The sequence below is a fragment of the Ipomoea triloba genome, chromosome 13 (genome assembly GCF_003576645.1).
Source record: "Ipomoea triloba cultivar NCNSP0323 chromosome 13, ASM357664v1".
In the NCBI taxonomy this organism is placed as follows: domain Eukaryota; kingdom Viridiplantae; phylum Streptophyta; class Magnoliopsida; order Solanales; family Convolvulaceae; genus Ipomoea; species Ipomoea triloba.
Window position 1 is genome coordinate 24,306,813 of NC_044928.1, and position 17,159 is coordinate 24,323,971.

Here is a 17,159-nt window from a genome sequence, read left to right on the forward strand (position 1 = left end):
AGTCGAGGGACCATTTTGGGAAAAAACTCTTATGTGTTGGAGGGGAACACGAAAGAAATATTGAGGCTTATGCATAGAATGAGGTTTGAAGGCCTAGATCCTGATTATCAAACATATGGGTCCCGGAGGGGCGGATGCTGTAATTAATGTGTAGAGACGGGGTTAAAATAGTAATAATTAAACACGGGAGGGGCTTATATTGGGGGAGGGCTAAAATGTCAAAAGTGGGATTTAAACCCACGCCTTCTCACGAAGGCCAGAACTTGAGTCTGGCGCCTTAGACCACTCAGCCATCCTAACTTTTGTTTTGTAAAGCAAAAATATGTTTTCTAATATGAATTACATATTTCATAAAGATCTATTTACCCAAAACCTTTTTTTATTTTATTTTATTTTATTGTATTTTATTTTAAAGCAAAACCTCTTAATACTTCAGAAGTCAAAATTGAGTTACTCTTGTATTGTTTTAATCTCTTATTTCACTTATATTTTTAGTTAAATTCACTACTCTTTGTTGAGTTCTTCTTGATAATATATATTAGTTCTTATGGTACATAATTATTGTTTAATTTAATGATAAAATATAAGAGGGAAATAAGTAAGTAAGGAAGCGTTTGAGTTGTTCACGTTTATACTGAGCATTTAAAAATAAAAATTAAAATGTATGACATAAATTTGTAATAGTAAATTTCATTTGTAGTCACCAACTATTATGACATTGTTATATTTTATCATATTCTTTTAATTTTGTCTCATTATGTTATTGACTTTTATTTGTTTTGTAGCTATTAAATCTTCACTACCAATAAAGATGACTAATACCAATTTTGGTTCTACGAGTATTAGCAAAACGACTGTTTTGATTTGCTTTAGTATCAAAATTCTTTCCCACAAAAAGGACTCACTTGCCACTTGAGCTACCCCATTAGGTTGTTATTCTTACTATATGAATTCAATAAATCCGCTTAATAATTAAATTTAAAAGTTAAGTAATGTTATAAACTGAATATTAAAATACTTTCTCCGTTTCATTTTATGTGTTCAATTCAACTAACGAGGTTCGATTGAAGTTATTTTTAAGTTAGTATATAAAATTTGTATATTTAGAAACTACATTAAAAAATACTATAAAACATAAAATTAAATATAAAAAAAATAATTTAAAAATACTAAAGAAAATAAGTAAAGGAGAAAGAATTGATTTGACTAATAAATAGTAAACAAGACAAATAAAATAAGACAGATAGAGTAAAATTTAAAAAAAAAAAAGAAAAAGAAAAAGAAAAAAAAAGTAACATTACTCATGAATTAAACTCTAACGCAATTGATTTTAAAAAAAAAAAAAAACTCTAACGCAATTAGTATTCAAAAAAAAAACTCCTCTAACGCGCCGCAATAATGGGTTAAATAACCATAATCGGGCTAGAGCATCAAGAAGCCTATATTCCTATGCATGTATATACTAGAACCCTTGGGGTTTTGGGTGCTAATTACGGGCCTACTAATTGGGCTGGGGTCTTATAAAGTTGTAGACGGGCCTGGGTCCCAGCATAATTGTGGAATGTACAAATTTTTTTTTTTTTTTGGTCTATACACAATGAATGACAAAATGATTGTTCAGTTCAACAGATGAAGCATGCTTACTGTGTTATGGATTAAGCGCTAATTTTAATTTATTCTCTTACGTAATAGTTAACATCATATAGCTTCCATTCACTAATCCCAACTTTTTAAGTCTCTGCCCAAACAATTGTTAGGATCACATACTTATAGATTGTTAGGATCACATACTTATCACTATATCAAAAGTTATAACTAGAAATAGTAGTGAAAACACCACTTTATTTCTATATTTGTGTAGCGACCAACACCATGTTTTGATAGCAGGACGTCATACTCGACCCACCAAACCTCCATGCAATAAGGGGGAAGGGCACGTTTGGAAATCAACAGGGAGTAGTTTAGTTCAACAAACAAAGTCTTGATTTGCCCTGAAATGGGTTGTCGAATGAGTGGAGTATTATTCCTGTACCTAAATGATCACAAATTTTATTTTTGTCAACACTCTCTCATTGGAGCTTGTTGCACAACATCATATAATAACTACGAAGAATATTGTTATCTTTAACTAAGACACACAAATTTAAAAATATATACACGTTTGGTTCATGGAATATATATGTCGGGAATAGAATAACATTCCAAAGATTAGACATATATGCACGTTTAATTTGTGATTCTTGGAATGAGTTATTCCCTTTGCAGGGGGAATATAATAGCCATTCCGAGGGACCGCTTAGTATTAGTTATTCCCAAGTTCTTGGAAATAATTTTTTTAAATTTTTGCAAGGCCTCAATCGTGACATCTATAATGTAGTAAACATGCATCATTACTACACCATAGGTGATGCTTGTATGTTGCCCGACAAGTTGAGAAAACAAATAAGGAAATGAGTGCTTATAGATATCAAGCTAGTAGTTCAAGTGACCAACACAAAGACCAAATGCCCCCACCAAGGCATGAGGATGTTCTACCAACCTATGAGTAACCTAAGGAGGACAGGAAAGATAATAGAGGAAAGACTAAGGCAACAAAGTCATATATATATATATATATATATATGATCAAGATGAGCCTTTGAATGTAGTGGTGACAACCAAGAAGAAGAAAGTAAAGAGAATGAGGTTGATCTCCACACGAAGAGTATTGAAGAAGATGATGGCGAGGAGAAAAGAAAATATGGGGATATTGAAAAAAAATACATGTAGATATTGTAGAGAAAAAATAGTTAACAAAGATAAAGAAAATAATATAGTCATATAAAGTAATAAAGTCCAAGAATACTATCGAAGTATTATGATTGATAAAGAGATTTTGTTGGATTTGTTAGTTGAGAAAGAAGCTGAGGAGGAAGGAGGCACAGTGCTTGTTGGTTTTATGACTTCGGGGTAGTCAAAGGCAGGCCAACAGTACCTGTTAGAATAACGAGAATATCGGAAATATGTAGGAAAATATAGCGAGAGAATATAGGTATTGTATTGCTCAGAATTGTTTGTCCTTTCTTCGTGTATGGAGTGTCTATTTATACATATTTTGGGCCTAGGGCCCTATAAGGAATAAGAATCCTGGATCGCCTCTTATTGAGAGTCCAGGTTATATTATAACTAATGAGCCCTAATCTTGCTAATATTATAAGTGCGAGGTCCAATCCTTATCGAACTCCTCTGTAGCTTTGTGCTGAGTGTCCTTCTTGAGCTTTTTTGATCCAGTTGCTCTCTTGGGCCGGCCCATGTAGCCTAGGCCTAGTATATTGGGCTTGTTTGGTTATCAGCGGTTAGCATTTAGCGGTAGCGGGTTGTGTTAGCGGTTACCAAATAGCGGTTTGTATTAGTAGGTTTGACCAACGGATTGTATTAGCGGTTTGTAAAAAGATGTTTGGTAAAATTAGCTGTTTAAATTAGAGGTTAACATGTAAAATGACCAAAAAGGTATACATTATATATATATATAATAACAATAACAATAATCTCTATATATATTAAATAGAAATATAATAATAATAATAATAATAATAATAATAATAATAATAACAATTAAAAAAAAAAAAAGAAGAGACGAAGGGGAGCCGGGGGCTCCCCTTTTAACTTCAGATCCCACATCGGCACAATATAAAACAGGGGCATTGAGGCTCCTCTATAAAAGGGCCTCAATGCCCCTTGCTTTTGTTTTCAATACCCATCCGATGTCCCACATCGGATGGGTATTGAAGGGAAGCCTCAAGGCTTCTCTATTTGAGAAGCCTTGAGGCTTCCAGAATTACCAAACAACAATTTTTTTTTTTTATAAAGAGGGGCGTTTTGGGGAAAGGTGGCCTTTCCCCAAAACGCCAAACCCCAAACGCTGCTAATAGCAGCGTTTGGGGTTTCAGCGGTTTGGAGCCAATCCGCTGCTCCAAACTGCTGATAACCAAACATGGTAGTTAGCGTTTTGACTTGGTCAAAACGTTAATTACGATCAAATCCGCCAAAAAATGGCGGATCCGCTGTTAACCAAAAATGGCCATTATCCATTAGTGCTCTTAACGGATGAATGTGAAACTTTAGAATATATAATGAAGGATTTGAGCTTAAGAGAATTTGTTTGCAGTGATCGTTTGAAGAAATATATTGATAGTAAAGTGTAATCATCCTTTTTAAATCTTTCATTGAATTTTGATGAAAGTAATTGTTGAGCTAGAGACATTAAATAAAGTGAGTACTTCTTGGGAGGGAGAGTTTGGATGGAGCAGCTAAAGGCACTTCTTGGAAGGAATTCAATTACAATGAGAATTGGATTGGATTTCCAAGGCACTTCGTGCACAAACTCTATTTCTCTCTATGAAAATATCAGAGTTATGGAGTTTTAAATGCTAATTGTACTTCAAAGACTTAAAGTTGATTTACCATGGGAATAGGGCAAATCCTAGTCCTAGTCCTTGATTTTTTTGATCTTGTAGACTAGAATTCTTTTGTGCATTTCCACAAATGCCCTTATTTGGTATTTTACCCTCAATCTTTAGGTGTCGTCATTGCATTTATAAGATTTTGCTCACTTGTCCAAGTCCTTGCTTTTTCTTTAATTGCATTACTTAGTGTTTACTTGCTTAAATTACTTGATTGCTACTTGATCCAATTTGATATGATTTTCTTAGCTTCTTGCTTGTCTTTCTACCTTAGTGTCTAGATTCTTAGCAATAGCATAATTATTGTACCATAAACTCCAATCCCTAGAAAATAACAATTCACACTCGTATATATTTGCTCACCATTTCTTATACCACATCAATAATCAATACAAGCAAAAAACTTATGTTACACATACTCTAGTGCTATCTTTAATAATTTTAAAAATGTTTAAACGTCTATTCAACCGTATGCATCCCTCTCCCCAACCCTAGCTTCTAGCTAGCCACCATAAAAATTTACCTCAAAACTCCAAACCTACATCCTTCCCTTCTCCAGTCATTCAAACAACACCAAAATTAAACCTCAAAGATAAGAATATTTTAAGAGACAAAATCTTTCCCTCAGCTCAAAAAAGAAAGAGAGGAAAAGGAATGAAAACGAGAAAAAATTTGAGGAATTTCTCTCTCACAAAGGAATGAAAACGAGAAAAAGAAGGAAAATGTATTTTTAATCCCTCAACTATTATTTTTTTCGAGGGCCCCTCAACTATTTAGTCGTCTTATTTCAATTTTGTTTTTAGTCATAGCACTTTTAAGTTTACAAATAAGAAGAAGAACTTGTAATGTGCATCTCCAATGCAACGAAAGCCGTGAACTTCTATTAACAGTGTGCGTGCACATGCATTTACTAAAAACACTTGCTAATCACACACGTAATATCAAACAGATTGTAATAGATTGTGTTTTTAACCCCTCAATTACATGATCTAATCGGTGAGTCCATATACATTAGTCATTACACAATACGTACACCTTTAACTGTACCAAAAGTATTTTGTAGTGACTACAGGATAGGATTGTATGTATATTCTCAGGATATCATGTCACTATCCGCAAGAGTTTAGTTCACTGGTTTAGTAGACAGTATTTGAGAGAAGAGATCAAGGCTCGAACATCGATAATGGCAGTGTTGGGATTATACACAATGTTGACAGATCCCTTGTGTGCACCGGCATTTGACCTTGTCTGCTGAGTTATTGAGTCATCATGATTTACATCCTCCTAAATGTTCTATCAACGCCTTGGGGAAAATTAAGGCTTCCACAATATTCCGTAAAGTGATTTTGAAATTTTATTAGTTAGGTTGTCCGCTCTTAAATTTTTTTAATAATTATAAAATTGACTTGTTAATTTTTTTATTTTTTTATTTACAAAAACTCTCAACCATTGATGAACATTGATAGATGATTGAGATTAGTCTTTACTTTTTATAAGAAGACCTTATACACGCAAATTTTATTGTGGACCGCGCATCAAAACGACGTCATTTTGATTAATAAAAACAGACAGATGAAATGACCTCCGTTCCACGCCATTCACTTTCAATTTATATACACTGCAGTTACATTTCAACACAACTGCATTTTCTTTTCGATATAACTGCAATTTCATTCAATATTATACGCTCAAATATGTGAACCTTTTATTTATTTTCCTTTCAACATAACTACAGTTTCTTTTATAATACACTGCCGTTTTATTTCAACACAACTATAATATCATTTCGATATAACTACAATTTCATTGGACAATATACACCCAAAAATGTGAAATTGTTATTCAGTATCAGTTTATATACACTACAGTTACATTTCAACACAATTATAGTTACATTTCGATATAACTATAGTTTCATTCGATAATATAAAAACAAATGTGAGGCAGTATCTTTTGAGATGAACTATAGTATCAGTTACGGAGATTTACGACAGTCGTTTGTCCCACTTATTGAAACAACGTCGTTTTGTGACCATGGTCCACGGTATAACGACGGCCTTATACATACTCATTGAATCCTATCCATATATATTCCTCAATTCATCTTAACCCAACTTTAACCTTATAAGCTAAGTTACGTTAGCATATATATATGATGGATGGATCGCTTTCACAGTTCACGTGGCCGAAGAGACAAGTTAGGATGCCCCCTCTGGCACTGGACCAATCTAAACATAACATATATTCTCTTCTTCATCACCTTTATTGTGATGTTCCCATTTATTTTCACATAACTTCAATGCTTTAATTTGTCAGTGCATATACGCATGCATATATCCTTCACTTCCCATTACACATCATAAGTTGACATTCCTCCCTCACCTCAGGGCATCTAACTCTAATTCTCCACACATTCATGTACACTGTATTTGGTAACAAAAATGTTATTTCAACTCAATTTCTAATAATGTCATACGTAACAATTACCCAATTGTCACTTTTTTTTTTTTTTTTAATTCTGACCTTAAATGGATCAATTTTCTCATTTGTTTATTTTCTTTAGTATTTTCTTGTATATATAAATTCTATATACTAATACCAAACTTAAATATTATATATAGAATCCTAATCATATGAGAACTATCACTCCCGAGTGAGAACTTGTGGACAAATCCAAACCATTGATCTACTATATATATATATATATATATATATATATAGTACTAATATTATACTTAAATACTATGCAAAATAAAAGTGTACTCCGTAAATAACTTTATTCAAGTCTAATTAACTGAATCGAGTACATCAAAAAGAGCTAATTAGAGGAAGTTGTATATATATCATATATGTTAAATCATCTTGTACGTGTGTGTGTTTGAGTACAAATCATCTTGTGTTTAATTAAAGAACTAGATATTAGTGGTGGAACATATGATTAATTTAGTCCCTAATAATATGTAAGCAGGTAAATAATTATGAAAATCTAGGACAGTTTAAACTTTTAATTGAGATGAAATAATTTTTCAGTATGATTTCATATATAATAAATAAATTGGGACCATACCTTTGTTAACACTTAAGAAGTATGGAGTGGTGAAGGTTGGGTCACAATCAAAATAAGGGGGGTTCGGAATCAATTTATGGGGGCCTATAGGTACTCTCTTGGCTACTATCAAAAGGAAGAGCATTTTAATTTGTACACCTATCACAGCATCTAATCCAAATATATATCTCAAAGAACTTCATTCCACTTTATATTTCTACATTTTGTAATATTCCACCTTTAATTTTCTTCATCACCAATAAACCAACTCTATATATATATTCAGAAATATTATCCAATATAATCCACCACAACTTTCCTCGCTATCTCCCTATATAAACGCCACATCCAAAACGTAACTCCCAACACCATCATCACAACTAAACCAAAACAAACAAAAAAAAAAAAAACATTTTTATTATTATATTGTTTCTTCGTACGTTGTTTGAAATATAATGGATCGTGTAGCGAAGGCGGCGGCGCAGAAGGCGGTGGTGATCTTCAGCAAGAGTTCGTGCTGTATGTGCCACGCAATCAAGAGGCTGTTCTACGAGCAAGGAGTGAGCCCCATGATATATGAGCTGGACGAGCTGGATAGCTACAACAGCCGGGAAATGGAGCGAGCCCTTCTCCGGCTCGGCTGCAACCCCGCCGTCCCAGCCGTCTTCATCGGCGGCAGATTTGTCGGCTCGGCCAACACCGTCATGACCCTTCATATTAATGGCTCGCTTAAGAAGATGCTCAAAGATGCCGGCGCTCTCTGGCTTTAATTAATTACCTAATTTAAGACGCTGTGACTTATTTAGCAAGGTCACTTTAACTGTACTTTTTAACCAATACTTTGACCTTGTTGCTACACCTTTTCATTTTTTTTTTCTTTTACACTCTTTGATTTTGCACTTTATATATCAAAACAATATTATGCATAAATGTTGTATAGTGGCCTTACTATGATATACGCTTTATAGTATGTACAGTAATAATATAATTTATTACAGAAATAATAATTACTGATTAGTTCTATCAAGGCTTCTATATAACCCGTTCATAAAAACAAGTCAATTAAGGATTATAATTACATAATAATAATGTTTTGCTAATTGATAATTGTATTTGATGGTCACATATTACCCTGACAAATTTAATTTTAAAAAGTATATATACACATGTCTCTACCAATGAACTTGTGGTCTAGTGGCACTAAGATACTCTTTTATGTGGGAGATTGTAATTATCAAACAGATACCCCAATATATACACACACATACACATGCCTCTTATTAAAATGCATGCTTGCTTGTTATATGAAGAATTGGCTAATATATAATAATGTTTCACTAATTGATAATTGTATTTAATGGTCACATGCCACCCAAATAAATTTAATTTTAAAAGGTATATATACACATGTCTCTTATTAAAATGCATGCTTGCTTGTTATATGAACAATGGGCTAATATATAATAATGTTTTACTAATTGATAACCACCCGAATAAACTAAATTTTAAAAAGTATATATACACATGTCTCTTATTAAAATGCATGCTTACTTGTTATATGAACGATTGACTAATATATATAATAATGTTTTACTAATTGATAATTGTATTTAATGGTCACATGTCAACCGAATAAATTTAATTTTAAAAAGTATATATACACATATCTCTTATTAAAATGCATGCATGCTTCTACATATGAAGAATCAGCCAATATATAATGCTTTAGCCTTTAAGACGCGAATGACCATATGGACTAATCAATTAGATCAGAGTTCTTTGGCCGTAAAGTTAAATTGTTAGAGCTTCAATCACTTTAAATAAACTTTGAATGATTTTGAAGTCACTTTATACAACAAATGCTTAGTTTATCGTTGCTTTAATTTATTTGTATGCTTCAATCATGTAACAGAGTAGTGGAGCAAATTAAGTTAATTGAGTTGTTGTGCTAACGTTGGAACAGATGCGTAGGTACAACAATTGTATTAAATGATTATGCACTTAACATATCATTAATATATAGTAGTACCGCTTTATCTTTTTTGTGTCATTAGTGACTATTACACAAGAGCAAGATTTATCCGGTACACACCTGATAGATTTAGTTAACCTGAGCAAGATATTGAGTAGGAAGGATAAAGCTTTGTATTAATACATTGTGTAAGATGATTACAAGAAAGATTCTAGGATTGTGTATATTAACACCACAAAATATATGAGGAAATTTATATTGAACTCAGCCCCGTAACCACCCCCAAGAAAAGGGTGGGCGGTTAGGGTCCTTTAACCACGTCCACACATCTCACCTGCGCCCAACTAGGCCTTAGCTGCCCGAGGCCGAGCATTGAGCTAGGCCTTAGCTACCAGAGAATGAGCACCGAGTTGAGCTCGGCCTTGGCCGCTCGAGGCCGATCGCGAAGCTCTTCGTTGGTGCTCAGCCACGAGGCCGGCAACGGAGCCAGCCTTGGGGCCTCAAAGCCAGCCGCGAGGGCCAACCTTTAGTGCACGAGGCCACAACCGTTGGGATCGGCCTCGGGGGCAACGTCGAAGGTTGACTCGGGTTGCCTTGATTCGTCTTCTCAAGTCGATTTGCTCCAGACTCGTTTCTAATATATCCATCAATACTGTTTGATGTGGACAATTTCTTCATTATCATACAATAATTGTAAACAATAATGAACGGGTATCAAAATTGCATCTAGTGAAGATGATTGTGTCAATAGGCGCAGAAAGTTAGCTCATATATATGTAACACTTCAGTAAAGGCTAATGCTATATATGCAAATGATTCTACCTACTTGAATTGGTATCTAAGGATTCTACGCCATCATAAAAGTAATGCAAAGTCTGGGGAATTTAAATAAGTTAATATTATCCCAAAATTTGAAGTGACCTCCGATCCCAATATGTGTGGCGATACAATTATGACGAATTGTAATTTCATTTTGGGTTAGTTAATGGATATATTCTGCATGCAATACAAACAAAAGTTATAATCTTCTCTTGGTGCCGTCTCATCAGGTAACTCTTCTTTACTCTCTATATGCTAACTAGAATAGCACGTCCATTCTGACATATAATATTAATAAATTATATAGCTCGTATGGCCAACTCAGTTGGTCACAGGCCGAGATAAAATTTAAGAAGAAAGACCAATGATCAAGTCTTACCAACGACCCAGTGTGGTAGCAATCTCTCAAAGTTAGAGACGTGGGGGACCTTGAGGTTAAGGATTCAATCTTTTGAGAAAAAAATATTTATAAATTATAGGCGGTTGGGAGGACGTTTAAAATAATGGTGGTATTATATATGAGCTATTAAAACTGATTTAATAAGAAATCGTTTAATTTCCTTGTTGATTCTCTTTCTGATGATTTAATGCATTAAGCTTTTTCTCTCAAAAAAAAAAAAAACTGATTTATAAATCGTTTAATTTCCTATATATCAATTAAAATTATTAAGAATATAACTATAGGTTTGTATTTGTTCAAAATCATTTAAATTTGTTAAGAAAATTAATAAATATGGTTGGTATAATCTTGCAAATATAACAACTAATTAATTAAGGTTATGTTTGGTTCATGGGGTTAGACACAAGGAATGAGAATGAAAGTATATACATTATTTGATTGATAACTTTTTAAAACATAGGTATAAGATTTGATTACCTTTATAACTTAAAAACTTATTATCTAATTTAAATTAGGTATCATCCCATTAATTCAGCCTTATCCTGCTCATTTCATCGCTTCCTCATTTCGTTGCCTCCTCACTACATAGGATTAGTGCTTTTAGATTTTTATTTTGATTTTTTTGTTCATATTGGTACATTGGATGTCATTATATTAGGATCAATTACCTTAATTTTTTGTTTTTGTATTTTTAAAACCATTGTTCTAATTATAGGATCATACATATAACCACCATATTAGTAATCATTCCAATTCCAATCTACTACAACACATGCAAAATACTTTCACCAAAATATATTCCAATTACCAAGTATATATTTGATTCCCATTCCGTTTCGAATTCCCAAACGCACCCTAACGGTATGTATGGTTCATGGAATAGGTAAGGAATTGAATACCATTCCCAAGAAATAGACCTATATTATATTCCATTTTTTGTCTTGACCTTTTATTCATGGGAATAACATTCTTGAAAATTAGTTATTCCCTTTGCAGATGGAATATTCATTCATAGGGCCCCCAGTATTAGCTATTCTCAAGCAATTGGGAATAGCTTTTGTATTATAATACAAAAAATACCATTTATTGCGCATGCTTACACACATGGTTGTAGTAGGCGCTAGACGCTAGTCGGGCGGTAGACTAGCGCTTAGCGCTTATACGATCTAGCTAGGCGGTGACCTATAAAAAAAATAGTGCATGTGTGTGGGTGTATGTCATATATAAATAAATAAATTTAAATATATATAAATATAATAAAAAAAATTAACAATGACAACTTGCCTGAATTAACTCGACTAACTCTGCAAGTTGGAAGAGTTAACTCGACTGAGTTAGGCGCTAGGCGGCCGCCTAGGGAGAAATTTGCCTCGACCTACGGGCGCCTAGCGTCTAGGCGGCCGATTTTTGCAACGGTGCTTACACACGTACACACAACCCCCACACACACATATTCTTTGTTCCCCTAATATATTATACTTCAATAAATATAATATATTATATAAATGTATATATTTAATTAATTACATTTTTATCAGTCAATAAATTATATATATATATATATATATATATATATATATATTGATGGTTTTGTTAGGATTGGGTCCACCATAAACTGGGTATAGGGATACAAATTGGGAGTAGGAAGAAAGCAACTTTATTACTCGGGGCACTAGGCCCAAAATAGCACGTACAATGCCCAAGATATTTGCCCAAAATGGCGGCTCAAAGAATACAAATAATAAATACTATAGCCTTAAGGAGTTGAATAGAGCCTAAAATGGTGGCCTGAATAATAAATAAAGAAGCTAGGGAACTAATAAATAAAATAGAACTAAGGGTGTGTTTAGGCATAAGGTATTAAAGTGATTGTTATTATTTGGTTGATAGGTTTTTAGAATACCTCATTAATTGGAAAATCCATACCCTAATTTCTCCACCCTAAATGTTACCAACGGGTTTCATTTCCCTTCCCCTTTCTTTTCCAACTACACCCTAAATGTTACCAACAAGACTCGAGCACTAATATGCCAACAAGAGAAATAATGCTCAGACCACTCAACTAGAAAGGAGGTTGTGAACTAAGGGATACATTTTAAAGAGAGAGAAATGTGCCTATTTATATTGTTGGAGGACTCACGGATGGTTGACAAATGGATGACATTGATTTGCTTCAATATCGGCCACACACGTGTCCATCCCCGCGTGTCCACACGCGTGTCCACACACGTGTCCACACACGAAATGTGCCTAAATGTTTTTCATTTATTTACGAAACTACCACCGCACGTTTTTTTTTTTAAAGAATACACTACCGTTCTAACTAGAACGGTAGCTAAATGTGAGTGTTTTATGTGCTTTTTTGTAGTAGTGTCCCCCACTACTTTGCTTCCAGCGCACTCCCATGCATAAGTAGAGTTTCTTGCCTTTTAATACACAAGATTTTCAGTGGCTTGGTGGTCTAAATCTTGTGGTGTTATGCTTGAGGTTGTAGGTTTGAATCTTGTTTGGTACTTTCTATAATATTTTGCTCCATGCTTCCTTCTTTCATTGACAATAAAAATGGTCCATGCTTCCTTCTTTCCTTGACAATAAAAATGGACACCCGCGGTTTGGGCCAATACTTTCCCAATAAAATGGGTCCCCGGGGTCTCATGTCCCCATCAGTTCAGTTAAAAAGTTTTGTTTTGTTCTTGAAGACCTGAGCTAGGGGTCTGGCGGACCCATCACCCAGGCCCCTTAGTTCAAAAGGGAGAAGGTTGGCGGGCAAGGAGTGCTTGTTACCCTCTGCCGCTTTCTTCTTGAGGTACTAGGTGGTCGTAGTTATGTGGATAGGTCTGTTCCAATTTAGAAGAAGAAACACGGTGCACCCTAATTAATCACAAGACCTACGCACCTTAAGTTTGACCCATATAGATAATGACCAAATTGGCACCACATTTTTTTTTAAAACGTTGTCAATCCTAATCGTTGGTTTTGACAAGATCAATGGCTCTCCTCTCACCACACAACTGCACGAGAACCAATATATATATATAATGTCCTTTTATTTTTTTTATGACAAAAAATTACTAAATGATATTGTAAAAATTCCAATTTAAAAACCATTCTCTACATAAATTGATAATTTAATTTTAGAATAATCAAGACTTATTATGTCTACTAGATTTTTAAATTCTAATGAGCATTTATAAAAATAAAAAATAAGAAGTATTCAATTACATCATATCGGTAATATCACTTTGAAAATGAAGGATTTGTACTTTGTAGTGTACGTTGTGGTTGCGTTAAGTGATAATTAATCAAGATTAAACCACAAACCTTCACCTCTCTATATAAACGTCACCACCATCACAAGGAAACCAACACAAACAACATCTCCTTTAATTTTCCCAACTATTCTTGTTGACATATTATATTGTTTCTCCTTTTCTTCACTATACTGAGTGAAAGCCCAAATGGACCGCGTAGCGAAGGCTGCGTCGCAGAACAAAGTGGTGATCTTCACCAAGTCTTCGTGCTGCATGTCCCACTCCATAAAGGGGTTGTTCTACTCGCAAGGGATAAGCCCCGTGATATACGAGCTGGACGAGGATAGGTGTAACGGCCGGGAAATGGAGCGAGCGCTCCGCCGGTTAGGGTGTAACCCGGTCGTCCCGGCGGTCTTCATCGGCGGGAGATTTCTGGGCTCAGTCCAAACTGTCCTCACCCTTCAAGTGAATGGTTCGCTTAAGAATATGCTGATGGATGCGCGCTGCAGGCTTTAGCTAGCTGAGCCTTTTATTATTTTATTATGTGACTTATTTAGCAAAGGTCATTTTAGTTGTACTTTTTAACCAATACTTGACCTTATTTAGCTTGTTGCTACAGCTTCTCTTTTTTAATTTCTCTTTAATTTTGTACTTCTCTATAATGTGCATGTCGCATAAATAATGTTGCATAGTGGTCTTAATATGGTATACTAGTACGTATTGTTGGAATTGGATCGATCATACCATTTCATCAAGGAACTAAATTCATTAATTTCTAAGTCTTTCCTTACTATTTTGTTTTTAATATTTCATCTCATATATTATCATAATGTATGTATGGGTGTCTATATATATATATATATATATATAGGATCGCATTCAGGTGCATACTGGCCATTCAGGAGAGAACTGCGGACAAATTACAGTGCGCCACGTGTCAAGAATGTAGTTACACCTAACGTTATAACTAGGTGCACGCAATGTTATACTAGGTGCACCCAAGTGTATAAATATTAACAAGGTAAATTACTTGCACTTGTAAGTGAAAATAGGTGCACACGTGAAAGTAAAATGAATTACAAGTGCAAGTAAATTGTACAATGAGCATCAATATTAAGTACACCTAATGTTATAACTATGTGCACCTAATGTTATAACTAGGTGCACATAGGTTGCACCCAGGTGTATGAATGTTAACAAAGTAAATTACTTGCACAAGTGCATGTAAACTGTATTGCAGATGCAAGTAAATGTATTACAAGTGCAAGTGAATTGTACATTGAGCATCAATACTAAGTGCACCTAATGTTATAACTAGGTGCACCTAGGTTACACTAGGTGCATGAATATTAACAAGGTAAATTACTTGCATTTGTAAGTGAAAATATTTGCGAAAATAAGTGCATGAATATTAACAAGGTAAATTACTTGCACTTGTAGTGAAAATAGGTGCGAAAATAGGTGCACTTGTAAGTGAAACTTGGTGCACCAAAGTTCCAGTTATTTATGAAAATGTCACCGCGTCATTTTTTAAAAATTGCATCTGATTCGTTGATCTGGACACGTGGACGGCTGTGAAGCGTTCTCATTTCCTACTTGGGCGGTAGTTCGCACGGGAGTGTGCCCATATATATATATATATATATATATATATATATATATATATATATATAATTTATTTTATGTTTATAAATATAAAAATAATTGAATCAAACATCTTTTAATTAGCCTTTTTGTGGGTGTTTGCCGTGCGTGTGCCGAACAATAGAAGAAGAATAAAACAAAATTTCAATTCTGCCGTCTTGTTTTTGTGTGCCGAATGCCAAAGCTGAAGCCAAAAAGAAAAGGCTTCTGCCTTTGTAGTTTGTTTATTGCAAACCACGAAGAATGTTGGCCATTTTGAAGGCGACGGCACATTTCCATTGTGCGAATTTGTGTTACGTGAAACATTTTTTTTTAGTAGTGTTAACTCTGTTACAATGAAATATCTGTTCAGGTCGAAGTCTCGAACTCATCCACTTTTATATGGGAATGCAATTGGTGCCACTAGACCACAAGATCTTGCGTGAAACATTATTTACTTAAAAATATAATTTTAAAAGCTTAAAGAAAATTTTCTCATTTTGATTAGAAACAATATAAAGTATTATTGGTTTCACGTATTACACAAATATTTATGGTTCCATTTGGTCCAAAACAGAGTTCGAAAATTTTTTATTCTTTCCTTAAGCTTTCTTCGATCTCTCTTATCAAGGTTACTCATGATTTTTTATATGTTGTATCTGTTCTATACTTTATCAAACATTTTCAACTTAAAAAATCTAACTCACCATTGAAGTTCAAACTTATAACCACTCATTTGGAATGGTAACATGATGTCATCACACTACATGGTAGTTGGCAGGTTAATTCCTAGTTTATTTAACTTAAGGGTGTGTCTGGAAACTCGGAATTTCCGGGTTTCCAGTGTTTGGCGACAAGGAAAATTTAAAGTCAATGGAAAACAATGGGTTTGTCAATAGAAAATAGCTAACATTTTCTGAAAAATGACTTCTTTTTTAGAAAGTCATTTTTCGTTTGCAGCAGTGGAGCATCCAATCACCCCGATGTTGTCGTCGCCACCACCATCACCACCCCACCCCCATCATCGTCACCGCCACCACCCCACCACCACCAACCACCAACNCCGCCACCACCCCACCACCACCAACCACCAACCACCAACCACCACCACCACCCCACCAACCCCACTCACAACCACGTACCCCCACCACCACCACCACTACGTTACCAACCCACCCACCACCACTGTATATTTTAAATATTTAAAATTAAAAATAATTATGCTCATTTTTCAGAAAAATGAACCAAACACACCAAGATAGTTTTCTGGAATGCAACCAAATACTGGAAAAGAAAATGTTTCTGGAAAGTGACTCATTTTCCAGAAAACATCTTTCTCGAAGCCATTTTCTTGCTTTCCAACCACACCTTAAAATTCAATTGTTTTATTGAAAGGCATTGGCTCATCATTAAGAAATCGGTTTTTCCGTTCAAAAAGTAATATATTTTGGAAAAGATAATTTTAAAATTCCTGTCTTTTTTTTTTTTCACATTTTGTTGGTTTTTTTTTTTATTGAGTGTAATTATTGTCAAAATATTTTTATTACGTACCTTATTTAGAAAAAGTGTCATTTATTACGAATACTCCATTTTTACAGTTCTTTCC

At 34.2% G+C, this 17,159-nt stretch overlaps 2 protein-coding genes and 1 non-coding gene across 3 annotated transcripts; 2 read left to right on the forward strand and 1 right to left on the reverse strand.

Moving 5' to 3' along the window:
• Positions 1 to 216: 216 nt before the first annotated feature.
• On the reverse strand, positions 217 to 300 carry TRNAL-CAA. Its single transcript has one exon. It is a non-coding gene; the product is annotated as a tRNA-Leu (tRNA).
• A 7,499-nt stretch (positions 301 to 7,799) lies between these two features.
• LOC116002725 (monothiol glutaredoxin-S10-like) lies at positions 7,800 to 8,418 on the forward strand. The gene has a single exon (XM_031242895.1). The coding sequence runs from the start codon at positions 7,944 to 7,946 to the stop codon at positions 8,256 to 8,258; it is 315 nt and encodes a 104-aa protein (XP_031098755.1). The 5' UTR covers positions 7,800 to 7,943; the 3' UTR covers positions 8,259 to 8,418.
• A 5,719-nt stretch (positions 8,419 to 14,137) lies between these two features.
• On the forward strand, positions 14,138 to 14,446 carry LOC116001391 (monothiol glutaredoxin-S10-like). The gene has a single exon (XM_031241273.1). The coding sequence runs from the start codon at positions 14,138 to 14,140 to the stop codon at positions 14,444 to 14,446; it is 309 nt and encodes a 102-aa protein (XP_031097133.1).
• Positions 14,447 to 17,159: the final 2,713 nt, after the last annotated feature.

Bases quoted from the DNA above. Each gene is read 5' to 3' on its own strand.
- LOC116001391 (XM_031241273.1), top strand. From the start codon at position 14,138: ATGGACCGCGTAGCGAAGGCTGCGTCGCAGAACAAAGTGGTGATCTTC.
- LOC116002725 (XM_031242895.1), top strand. From the start codon at position 7,944: ATGGATCGTGTAGCGAAGGCGGCGGCGCAGAAGGCGGTGGTGATCTTC.